This window comes from Taudactylus pleione, unplaced genomic scaffold (genome assembly GCF_031769625.1).
Source record: "Taudactylus pleione unplaced genomic scaffold, aTauple2 ptg000408l, whole genome shotgun sequence".
Lineage (NCBI taxonomy): Eukaryota > Metazoa > Chordata > Amphibia > Anura > Myobatrachidae > Taudactylus > Taudactylus pleione.
The window spans coordinates 6,809,059-6,822,444 of NW_028284810.1; the positions used below are offsets into that span (position 1 = coordinate 6,809,059).

At 46.1% G+C, this 13,386-nt stretch overlaps 1 protein-coding gene across 1 annotated transcript in view; it reads left to right on the forward strand.

Moving 5' to 3' along the window:
• Positions 1-13,386, forward strand: part of WWC2 (WW and C2 domain containing 2) — a 243,054-nt gene that overhangs the window by 106,788 nt on the left and 122,880 nt on the right. Inside the window, exon 2 of the mRNA XM_088446944.1 lies at positions 693-802. Within this exon, the coding sequence (XP_088303070.1) occupies positions 693-802 (110 nt within the window). The remainder of the gene's footprint in view (positions 1-692; positions 803-13,386) is intronic.

Genomic DNA, 13,386 nt, shown 5'->3' on the forward strand with positions numbered 1-13,386 from the left:
ACTCATTATTTTGGGGATTCTAGACAGCACTGACAGGAGTTCCATCACCAGGCTCTCTGTATTCCAAGCACTTCTCGACAAAAAGAATGAGCTTGTTTTCCTGACCTGACAGTTGCAATCCGTCATGAAGATTTATTGAGTAAATTATATCTGCTTGATTTTATGTACGTTGGTGTTCTGTAAATTATGTATATATATATTTTTTAATACTTTATATGCAATTTGTGAGGATGCAATAAAATCAGAAAGTAAACTTCGTCTACAATAAATAGAAAGGAAAAGCAATGCATTTAAACATATATACAGTTAATCATAGGCCATAAAATTAGAATGAAAGCATCAGAATACAATCAGGAATAACGAGTCTTAAATCATCTGGAGGCAAAGTGGCTTTGACTCTTTGAAAAGAAGGGTAGGAAAGGGGCAGAGGCAGCCTTGGAGGGATTTTCCAGGTTCTGTCTCCAAGTATGATATTTTTAAAAGCAAAAATGTGTAGGTTTATTCTGTGATATATCGATTTGCTCAATAGTCTTAGATAATGAAACGCCAAAGAACATGTATCCTATTTTTATTTTTTTTCTGGCTGCATCTCAGTTGCCTCAGCAAAATGTATATATTGTGTGTATTTTGTATGCAATTACCAAATTCCAATGATACTCAGTTAAAAACAATTTTGTTACGTTTTGTTGCAGGTTAACAAAACCCTTATCGTTCGCAGACTGCGTTGGTAATGAGCTGCCATTGGGATGGGAATCTAGCTACGACCCACAGATTGGAGTGTACTTTATTAATCACATTAATCGTAAGTGAATCATGTTTAATAATATGTATAAGTGTAGATGTATATGTATGTGTACCTATCTATCCGTTTTAGTTTTCAGACAGATGTGTTCATGTTCTAATGCTGAATGTATGTAGCCTAGATTTTTCAGTTACCAATTTTTATTCATTTATTTATTTTTGAACAATAATTTTTGTTGACTGAATTAGTTTACAGGAGTATAACAAAAACAGTATAGTAATGTTCATACAGGTATATATGTATACAAAAGAAAATCATCACTACAGGCTGAGTCTCCCATATCCAAATAAGGAATATTTTTAGCATTATTGAGAAAGTGAAAACTTTGCTTTTCGATGGTTCAGTGTACACAAACTTTGTTTAAAGCACAAAATGATTAAAATATAGTATAATATAACCTTCAGGCTTTGTGTATAAGGTGTCTATGAAACATAGATGATTTCATGTATGTACACAAACTTTTTTTGATACACAAAATTATTAAAAATATTGTATAAAATGACCTGCAGGCTGTATGTATAAGGTGTGTATATAGAACATAAATGCATTCTGTGTTTAGATTTGGTTCCCATTCCCAAGATATTTCTTTATGGCATACAAATATTCCAAACAACGGAATATTCCGATATCCAAAATACCCCTGGTTCCAAGCATTTTGGATATGGGAGACAACCTGTACAAACCAGGAGCTAAGGATCATAGAATTCTACATAAGAGTAGAAGCTTTATTATAAATAAGAGAGCGACATTCAATTACAGAGTAGTAAGTGTCTAAAAACAGAGAGAGAGACCATTATGAAAACCTATCCCAGGGTTCCAATTTGTATTTTTTATTGTTAGTAGTTGTTTGTCTGGATTTGGTGACCTTTCTGTGCTTATTATTAGAATCATTATACACATTATTATCGTTTGTATAGAGCTATCATATTACACAGTTCTTTCTAGAGAATAGTAACTCAATTGCTTTAGTTCCTGCCCCACTGGAGCTTACAGTCTAAATTCCCTACCCCAGTTTAATTGAGTCCTTCGAGAAAAAATAGACTATAGGCTGCCATCTAAAAAGATACATAGCGTTCTGGTCATAGGGAAACTAATTGAATTGTAGGCCTGTGTTGACTGCATTGTATTTTGTGACCCAGCCTAATTGGGAAGATTAGAGTAGGGCGGCCCCTACCATATGTTGAGCTTATAGTAGCAGCTTGGATCGTGTGAGCTTCACTTGTTAAACAGTCTTGGTGTCAATCATCTCAGAATATTAACTACTTTAAATCACAGACATACTTAATCACTGTATTGTACACAGAGGGATGGATAGATGTACACTTTCACAGCAATTATAAAACAAATTCCCTTTTGCCACTGTGCTGCCTCCCTGCAAATTTAATATGCAAAACTAACTTAGGTAATTAATTGGAGAACTGTATTCTATTCACAAAATAGATCAAATTAGTTCATACTTGTAACAAAATACCATGAAACAGCTGTTCTAGCTAATCTACTTTCCTGGCAAGTGTGTATCTATATAGCACTAAAGAAACGACAGGGCTGCGTCCCAGCTAATTAGGCTTTAGATATAATGACCCTATGCTTCAGGCAGCTTGGACAAAAGCTGATTTGTTCAAATTGAGGAAAGTAAAATTTACATATTATTAAGCAAAGTAATATACCTAAATAACAGAGGGTTTAGATTTGACTAAATCTATGTCGGATTCTGTTTTCCTATTCCTTTGCTGACATTTGTAAATTTAAATGGTGATTTTCAGTCATTATATATTTACGGGGTGTATTCATAATGCCTACAGCACAATGTTGACAGTTATGATGTCGACATTTAACATGTCAACATGTTCACAATGGCGACATGAGAGATGTTGCATGTGAAACGTCGACATTCCGCACAGACCAACAGCGGACTGGGTTAGGGTTACGCTGCGGAAGGAAGGGTTAGGGACTGTGGGGGGAGGGGCGTTAAGGACTCTGCGTGTGGAGGTTAGGCAGTAGGGGGAGGGTTAGAGGTTAGAAGTAGTGATACTCCCCGCCGGAATACTCATCAGCTGACAGCCGGATCTGGAACACATAGATGGAGCCACCGTACCAGGTAAGTCACCACTAGACCACCAGGGACATTTTGTCAACATTCTTAACATGTCTACAGACTATACCAAAACTCTATTTTGACCCCTCTGTTTCACTGAGCAGTACTCCAATGATTAACCTACATCTCTGATGTTGAAGGGTCTGAACCTGCGCAGGACCCTGACCCTGCACCTGAAATGCTGCATTTGGGAGGTGCACTTGGTCACCGTTCCTGGATACGGGGGCGTATCGTCCATGTTTTCCAGGAGGGACGAGGCCAGGGTCTGCTTCGGTGGACACAGATTCCTGTCCTCTTAAGTGACTAGCACCCAGTCAGGCTGTGGGAAGCTTCAGCTCTTGCAGCCTGACTAAAGGGGCAACCATCCCGACCTTTGATCGCGATTGTTGCAATGGTGATCCCAGCCTGCAACATCGGTCACAGTGCTGGGAATACAAATGTAACAAGGCGGTGTCTGACACCTCCTTCTGCATCTGAGAGGATTGGAATTGCACAGCTGCTTGTGTGCGCGATTGTGCCATTGGCATAACTAGGGTATTTGTTTTTTTAACTTGCGCTGGAGACCAGAGCCCCTTCCCCCCAAGTGGGTGTGGCTACTGAAATATAACACACCACCGTTTCTTGTCACTCTGGGAACATTCCTTCCATATGCACCTTAATGCCCCCTGTAGTAGTGCCCCTTATGCAATGCTCCTTATAGTAGTGCCCCTATTGCAATGCCCACTGTGGTAGTGCCCCTTATGCAATGTCCCCAGTAGCAGTGGTGTGAATAGGATGCACAAGCAGCTTCTGTTGATTACAATGATATGCAGAATTCCTATATTCTGTGAGCGACTACGGGTGTATCTGCATGCGAAACGCTACGTTAGTGTCCCAACCGCTGACAATGTAACATAGAATTTCGCATGCAGATACACCCGTAGTCGCTCACAGAATATAGGTATATAATTTTAATTACTAGAAGCAACTTGTGCACCACTGTGCAAATAAGACGAATTTGAAGGAAAAAAGTCACATGAAAAGACATTCAGCGCTACAGAGTCACAGGGCACTCACGCATTATGTCTGGGGTCTGCGTGACGTTATTTGGAGGCGTACCCGCATGGCACGCCTCCAAATAACGTCAGGTTGGGGGTAAAGCCCAGCCCTCCATCACTGGCTGGGCTTCCCCCAGCCCTCTGCTGTCAGTGAATGGATGCCGCGCGCAATCCATTCACACTCCGTGGGTCCGGCACCGCCGCACAGTTGCGGCGATGGGGGTTCTCAACCTCCCGCTTTGACCACCCGCGGGCCACTTCAGCCCACGGGTGGAACAGCGGGACAGTAATGTCCCGCTGAAATCGGGATGTTGGGGAGGGGTGCACCCTCTATGGGTGGCGCCCCTGTGCAACCGCACTGGTCAAACACCCCTAGAGCCGGCCTTTGCATGCCGCAGACACAGCTGGTCACACCAGACATGCAAGGGACTCTCCTGCTGCAAACAAGGACATGTGGTCGCCCACAGCTATGCGAGTGGGCAGGAGGCCGGTCAAAAAATAAAATAGCCTGGCCCTGATTCAGAGCGAGCGCTCTGTCGGAGCGTCTGGCTCTGAATCAGGGCCAGAGCCCTAACATGTTTTATTTAACATGTTAGGATTCTCTGCCCACCTAACAAGCATCACAGACGTGAGACATGACTGTGCCCAAGGGCCTAGTGCCAGACAATCTTGGTGGCCTAGGGAGGGTTAAATAAGTGAAGGTGGCTGAAGCTGCCTACCATGGCGCTGGGAGAGGCTGCAGTGGGGAGCTTCATTTAACTCTCTTCCTTTCCACCATTGCAGCACTCTCCAGTCCACAGCTTCTTGCTTCGGCTGCTGGTCCGTCCTGGCAAACCAGGACGGACAGCAGCACTCACCTCTCCTCACACCTCACTGCCCGCCCCCTGAAAGCAGTACACCTTTCCTCACACCTCTCCTCCCCTCCCAGCAGCACTCACCTCTCGCCACACCTCTCCTCCACTAAATCCAGCACACCGCTCTAGAACTCGCCTCTCGTCACACCTCATTTCACAAGAGCACTTACCTCTCCTCACGCCTTGCCTCGCCTCGCCTCCACTCATCACACCTCTCCTCACACCTCACTTCCCCTCCCCTCACAGAAGCACACCTCTCCTCACACCTCACTTCCCCTACCCTCACAGCAGCACACCTCTCCTCACATCAACACTCACCTCACCTCCCCCCAACTCACCGCAGCACTTGCCTCTATTTACCCCTCACCGCAGCACATGCCATGCAGCGCTCGCTTCCCCTCAGACAGAGTCCACTCCCCTGCAGAATTTTGAAATGAGCACCAGCTAGACCTGCAGTCAATTAGGGGCGACGACATGGCTGCCACTGAGTGGCTGCCGGTCCACAAGCTGTGATTGGCTCGTGGCCGGCACCAAATTCAAACAGATACCCGCAGCCGCTTGTTTACCGCCACTGGGACAGTGACCATCCCAGCGCCAGTCACTGAAGTGAAGTGCTGGTATGACATATTGTTTCACACTGGCACACTTCGAGTATTGTACATGTATACCATATTGCAGTTACAAATTTAGACAAAAGCATTATTATATGTGAGACCTATAGTTTTTAGAGGGCAATAATTTGAGGTCGTGATGGCACAATCTGGGTGCTAATTATGAAAATATTTGTGAAGTTTCATTTATTTTTTATTTGATTGGTGCTATACATTCTGTATGAAATGTTTGCTATGTGTTTAATAAAATACAGGACTTTCTGTGTTTCAATGCGATGCTGCGGTTGACTATACAATTTAGTTGCCGTTTTGCCAGTGTGCATTGTGTGTTGTAGCATAAATGGATTTGACACATCTGTTCATATTATACCAATTGACACAACACCAGCAGTGGAGATCATATGGGCCTTTTATTTATAAGAAGTCATACTATCATAACAAGTAGGGTTGTGTACCAGGTAAACAAGTGCCACAAAGAGCCTCACCATCTGTGCCAGTTAACCAGACACCAAGAATCATGTATTCTGTGTCCATCCAAATCAATCACCTGACCTTGTCTCTCTGGGACTAATGTTAAACATAGAACTCAGGTGAAAAAGCCCTCTCAGTTGGAAAAGAACCCGTCATGACTGAAGTGCCAATTCAAGAACCCTCCAAAAATAAGTCCAACTATTTTCCAGAGACCAGGGCCGATGCTAGGATGTTCGGTGCCCCCTGCAAACTATAAATTTGGGCCCACCTATAAATATATCCTCTTGTCATGTCTCCTATCCCTTACCCCTTATTCATGTTACGCCACACAGTAGAGCCCCTTATGCACCTTATGACACAGTAGTACCCCTTATTCACCTTATGCCACACAGTAGGGCTCCCTTTACCTATCTGTTACTAAAAAGTGGACTGCACCTAATTCCCAGTCCACTCACCAGTGGTATCAGGCTATTGCCTGCCTACCTTAGGGCGCATAAAGTGACCTGGGCCTAATGCTTAGTTACCTGTGGCACAGGAAATCTGCTCTGCCTAACATACCCCACAGGCTTGTGGCCTGATTACTCCCCCGGGCCTAATACCCAACACCTGGTGGGAGGGGGAGTGGTAAATCACCGGTGGCCAAGGCCGTCTACCTGTAACCTGCAGTGGGGAGCTTCATTTAGCTCTTTGCTCTCCCGCACCTGCAGCACTCTGCGTTCCTCATTTTCTTTCTACTGACACTGGCCAATGGCGCCATCTTCTGGCTTCTTCCGTGTCCAACGGAGCTCTTCAAGCGACGTCCTCTTCTATTGAATGCCGCCGCCTTACTGCAGGCTCTATGACTTGGCGAGTCACGAGTGGCTCGCCGTGGCTGCTGCTAATTGATTTCAGTTCCATGATTTTCTCGTGCCTGGCGTCAAGTTAAAATAGACCCTGCTGACTATTATTGGCTGGTCCGCAAGTTGCGATTAGTTCGGTCTGTGCCAACTTTTAACTGGCGCTGCACCCACTTGCCTGGCACTTATTAAAATGGTGATTAAGGCGGCAGACCACTGCAGGTCGGGACAGCACTTTCCTGCTAACGATACTGTCTTAGAACCTCTATACACTCCGTCCTATACCTTCTAAAATCCTGCCTATACCTTCTAAGGATGACGCTAATTTGCGTACGCAGTCATACAGTAAATAAAGACTTCAGATCTGGAATCTGTGGTTCCAAAGCACAAGTATTATTCAAGTAAAAGTACAGTCAGTTACACGCTATTGCTCCAGACACAATTAGGCGCAAAGAAATTATACAGACCCAAGTACAGTATACATACGCAGCGCTTCCGGACCAGATGTTAGGCATCAGCAAGAGACCCCTCGTCAATCAGCATTCAGCACGAAGACTAAAAACCCAGTGTTGAAGCACACATATTTATACCCCCCAGAAATAGACAACACAATATAGAAGTTTGTTGCTGATGCCATTGGTTCCTAAGGGGGATGCATCTGTTACAGAGCATTTAACAGGCTGATTCAAATTAGGGGTGTGCACCGGCCACTTTTCGTGTTTTGGTTTTGGATCTGGATCTTTCTTCGTGTTTTGGATCTGGATTGGTTTTGCCAAAACCACCCTTCCGTGTTTTGGGTTCTGGGTTTTGTGTTTTGGATCTGTATTTTTTTTTAAAAAAGCATAAAAACAGCAAAAATCACAGAATTTGTAGGTTTTTCTGCTCCTATGCTATTATTAACCTCAATAACCTTAATTTCCACTCATTTCCAGTCTATTCTGAACACCTCACACCTCACAATAGTGTTTTTATGTCCAAAAGGTTGCACCGAGGTAGCTGGATGACTATGCTAAGCGACACGAGTGGGCGGCACAAACACGTGACCCATCTAGGCGTGAAACTGCAGTGGCAGACAGGATGGCAGTTTGAAAAACTAGGCCCCAAACTGTACATAATGCAAAGAAAAAAAAGAGGTGCAAGATGGAATTGTCCTTGGGCCCTCCCACCCACCCTTATGTTGTATAAACAGGACATGCACACTTTAACAAACCAATCATTTCAGCGCCAGGGTCTGCCACACAACTGTGGCTGAAATGATTGGTTCGTTTGGGCCCCCACAAAACAAGCTGGCAATTAATGTGTCCCTGCACAAACTGGCTCTACGGAGGCAAGATGTCATCCTCATCCTCCTCATCCACAGATTCCTCACCCTCTTCAGTGTGTACATCCTCATCCTCACAAAGTATTAACTCGTCCCCACTTGAATCCACCACCACAGGTCCCTCTGTACCTTCTGGAGGCTGGTCTCCCTGGAAGAGCTGATAATTCATTTTGATGAACATCATCTTCTCCACATTCTGTGGAAGCAACCTCCTACGCCTTTCGCTGACAAGGTTCCCGGCTGCACTAAACACTCTTTCGGAGTACACACTGGAGGGGGGGCAACTCAGGTAAAATAGAGCCAGTTTGTACAGGGGCCTCCAAATTGCCTTTTTCCTGCCAGTACAGGTATGGACTGTCTGACATGCCTACTTGGATGCTGTCACCGATGTAATCCTCCACCATTCTGTCAATGGTGACAGTATCATATGCAGTGACAGTAGACATGTCAGAAATTGTTGCCAGGTCCTTCAGTCCGGACCAGATGTCCAAACTTGGTCCTGCCTGCCCTGCATCACCGCCAGCGGGTTGCTTAGGATACCTAAGTTTTTTCCTGGCAGCCCCAGTTGCGGGAGAAAATGAAGAAGGAGCCGTTGACGTGTCACGTTCCGCTTCAGCTGACAGTATGTTCACCAGCAGGTCTTTGCACCTCTGCAGGCTTGTGTCGGCTGAAAAGAGAGACACCACATAGGCTTTAAACCTAGGATCGAGCACGGTGGCCAAAATGTAGTGGTCTGATTTCAACAGATTGACCACCCTGGAATCCTGGCAAAGCGAATGAAGGGCTTCATCCACAAGTCCCACATGCCGAGCGGAATCGCTCCGTCTTAGCTCCTCCTTCACTTTCTCCAGCTGCTTCTGCAAAAGCCTGATGAGGGGAATGACCTGACTCAAGCTGGCAGTGTCTGAACTGACTTCACGTGTGGCAAGTTCGAAGGGCTGGAGAACCTTGCACAACACGGAAATCATTCTCCACTGCGCTTGAGTCAGGTGCATACCCCCTCCTTTGCCTATGTCATAGGTGGATGTATAGGCTTGTATGGCCTTTTGCTGCTCCTCCATCCTCTGAAGCATATAGAGGGTTGAGTTCCACCGCATCACAACCTCTTGCTTCAGGTGATGGCGGGGCAGGTTCAAGAGTGTTTGCTGGCACTCCAGTCTTCGGCACGCAGTCGCTGAATGGCGAAAGTGGCCAGAAATTTTTCGGGCCACCCAAAGCGTCTCCTGCACGCCCCTGTCGCTTTTCAGAAAATTCTGCACCACCAAGTTTATTGTGTGAGCAAAACATTGGACGTGCTGGAATTTGCCCAGATGTAATGCCCGCACAATATTGGTGGCGTTGTCAGATATCACAAATCCCCAGGAGAGTCTAAGTGGGGTAAGCCACTGGGCGATGATTTCCCTCAGTTTCTCTAAGAGGTTGTCGGCGGTGTGCCTCTTACTGAAACCGGTGATACACAGCGTAGCCTGCCTTGTAACGAGCTGGCGTTTCTGAGATGCTGCTACTGGTGACGCTGCTGCTGTTGCTGCGTAAGGTGATACATCTACCCAGTGGGCTGTCACAGTCATATAGTCCTTAGTCTGCCCTGTTCCACTTGTCCACATGTCCGTGGTTAAGTGGACATTGTGTACAACGGCATTTTTCAGGACACTGAGGACACTTTTTCTGACGTTTCTGTACAGTCTCGGTATCGCCTGCCTAGTGAAGTGGAATCTAGAAGGGATTTGGAACCGGGGACACACTACCTCCATCAATTGTCTAAATCCCACTGCACTAATGGCGGATACTGGACGCACGTCTAACACCAACATAGCAGTCAAGGCCTCAGTTATACGTTTTGCTTCAGGATGACTGCTGTCGTACTTCATCCTCCTCGCTAAGGACTGTTGGAGGGTCAATTGTTTAGTAAAAGTAGTGGTGTTCCTACTTCCTCTCTGGGATGATGAACGACTCCCAGCAGCAGCAACAGCAGCAGCGGCAGCAGTAGGCGTAGCAATGCAGGATCCTCCGGAGGAATCCCGGATAGGAGAGTCAGTCATGCCAGTGACATGGCCTGCAGGACTACTTCCGATCCTGACTAAGGAGGAAATTGATGAGGAGGGAGTTGACGGTGTGGTTTGCAGGCGCTTGGATACAACAGGACAACGGGATTTAGGTGTCCCTGGACTGCTTACGGTCTTAGCCAAAGTTTCTGAACTTGACAGTAACTTTTTATGAACGCGCTGGAGGTGCCGTATAAGGGAGGATGTTCCTAGGTGTTTGACGTCCCTACCCCTACTTATTTCACCTTTACATATGGTACATATGGCAAGACAGTTGTTGTCCGGATTTGGATAGAAATATTGCCAGACCAAAGATGTGGAATGTTTGGTCTTCTGCCCAGGCATGACCGTGATGGGCTTTTTCATCCCACGGACAACAACTGTCTCCCCCGGAGCCTGATTTAAACAAACCACATCACCATCAGAATCCTCCTCGCCAACTTCCTCCTCAGCGCCAGCTACACCAGTATCCTCATCCTGTTGTACTTCAACAGTGACATCTTCAATTTGCATATCAACAAGTGGACTGTGGGTGCTCCTTTCAGCACTTGCAGGGGGCGTGCAAATGGTGGAAAGAGCCACCTCTTCCCGTCCAGTGCTGGGAAGGTCAGGCATCGCAACCACCACCACACTTGGACTCTCCTTGGGGATTTGTGATATCTTCTTAGAAAGCACAGTTCTTCGCTGTGCTTTTGCCAGCTTAACTCTTTTGATTTTTTTAGTGGGAGGAGGGCTTCCATCGTCATGTGAAGCTGAACCACTAGTCATGAACATACTAGGGATCGACCTTAGCCGTTCCTTGCCACTCCGTGTCGTAAATGGCATATTGGCAAGTTTACGTTTCTCTTCAGCTGATTTAAATGTCTTTTTCAAGGTCATTTTCCTGAACTTTGCCATTTGGGATTGTATGTGCCCTCTACTATGACATTGGGCATCGGCCTTGGCAGACGACGTTGATGGCATGTTATCGTCTATGTCATGACTAGTGGCAGCAGCTTCAGCACTAGGAGGAAGTGGTTCTTGATCTTTCTCTATTTTATTTTTATCGGAGAAAGTTTGGTCCTCCATTTATGTTATATCGATTTGATATATACGTGCGGCTAAACACAGAAAATAATTTTTTTTTTGGTTTGGACTGGAGTGTACTTTGGGGGTTACAGCACCCTTAACGGTCAAGCCAGCCGGCCCTTTACTTATGACACAGGCGCACGCTTGGCACTACTTTGTTGATGCTCGTGCGGCTACTGCGCACACAATTCACAAACACAGAAAATAATTTTTTTTTTGGTTTGGACTGGAGTGTACTTTTGGGGGTTACAGCACCCTTAACGGTCAAGCCAGCCGGCCCTTTACTTATGACACAGGCGCACGCTTGGCACTACTTTGTTGATGCACGTGCGGCTACTGCGCACACAATTCACAAACACAGAAAATAATTTTTTTTTTGGTTTGGACTGGAGTGTACTTTCGGGGGTTACAGCACCCTTAACGGTCAAGCCAGCCGGCCCTTTACTTATGACACAGGCGCACGCTTGGCACTACTTTGTTGATGCACGTGCGGCTACTGCGCACACAATTCACAAACACAGAAAATAATTTTTTTTTTGGTTTGGACTGGAGTGTACTTTCGGGGGTTACAGCACCCTTTAACGGTCAAGCCAGCCGGCCCTTTACTTATGACACAGGCGCACGCTTGGCACTACTTTGTTGATGCACGTGCGGCTACTGCGCACACAATTCACAAACACAGAAAATAATTTTTTTTTTGGTTTGGACTGGAGTGTACTTTGGGGGTTACAGCACCCTTTAACGGTCAAGCCAGCCGGCCCTTTACTTATGACACAGGCGCACGCTTGGCACTACTTTGTTGATGCACGTGCGGCTACTGCGCACACAATTCACAAACACAGAAAATAATTTTTTTTTTGGTTTGGACTGGAGTGTACTTTGGGGGTTACAGCACCCTTTAACGGTCAAGCCAGCCGGCCCTTTACTTATGACACAGGCGCACGCTTGGCACTACTTTGTTGATGCACGTGCGGCTACTGCGCACACAATTCACAAACACAGAAAATAATATTTTTTTTGGTTTGGACTGGAGTGTACTTTCGGGGGTTACAGCACCCTTAACGGTCAAGCCAGCCGGCCCTTTACTTATGACACAGGCGCACGCTTGGCACTACTTTGTTGATGCACGTGCGGCTACTGCGCACACAATTCACAAACACAGAAAATAATTTTTTTTTGGTTTGGACTGGAGTGTACTTTCGGGGGTTACAGCACCCTTTAACGGTCAAGCCAGCCGGCCCTTTACTTATGACACAGGCGCACGCTTGGCACTACTTTGTTGATGCACGTGCGGCTACTGCGCACACAATTCACAAACACAGAAAATAATTTTTTTTTTGGTTTGGACTGGAGTGTACTTTCGGGGGTTACAGCACCCTTTAACGGTCAAGCCAGCCGGCCCTTTACTTATGACACAGGCGCACGCTTGGCACTACTTTGTTGATGCACGTGTGGCTACTGCGCACACAATTCACAAACACAGAAAATATATTATTTTTTTAGCGCTTGGGGGGGAGCACCCCTAATGGACAGAGCACCCCCTGGATAACACTACAGCACCCCTTTAGGACTGGGACACTGCACAGGACTTTGGAGTGGACACAGCCCCTATGGAGAACTGACTGCACAACACAGTCCAGCCAGCCCCTATGGACTTTGAAGTAGTGGACACAGCCCCTATTAACAACAGCAGCACAGCACAACACAGCCAGCCCCTATGGACTTTGAAGTAGTGGACAACAGCAGCACTACACTACACTACACTACACAGCCCTAACTCCCACCCTCCCTCTTCACTGTCCACAGCCGAGTGAGAAAATGGCGCCGACGCGGGTACCTTTATATAGGATCCAAAACCCGCGAGACTCGGAAGGCGGGATGATGACGTTTTGCCTCGATTTCAGATCCGAGTCAGGCGGGAAAAGTCGAGCCTGACTCGGATCGGACTCGGATCGGGGGGGCTCGGGGGGGGCTCGGATTTCAGAAATCTGAACCCGCTCACCCCTAATTCAAATAGACCCAACCCAGCCTCTAACAACTGGGGGTCTCTGGATTCCCGCCTCATGCAACATCCTAACAGTTGTTCATATAATATACATTTTGTTGCTTGAAGTCTCTGCGGTCCTTAAGTTTAGAATGCATGATGCGATCTCCACGCCGATGATACCGGAATACTTAGCATGTATAAAACCTTAGTTACTAAATAATCTTTATTTCACAGCATTCATACTAAATGAACAAACAAATCT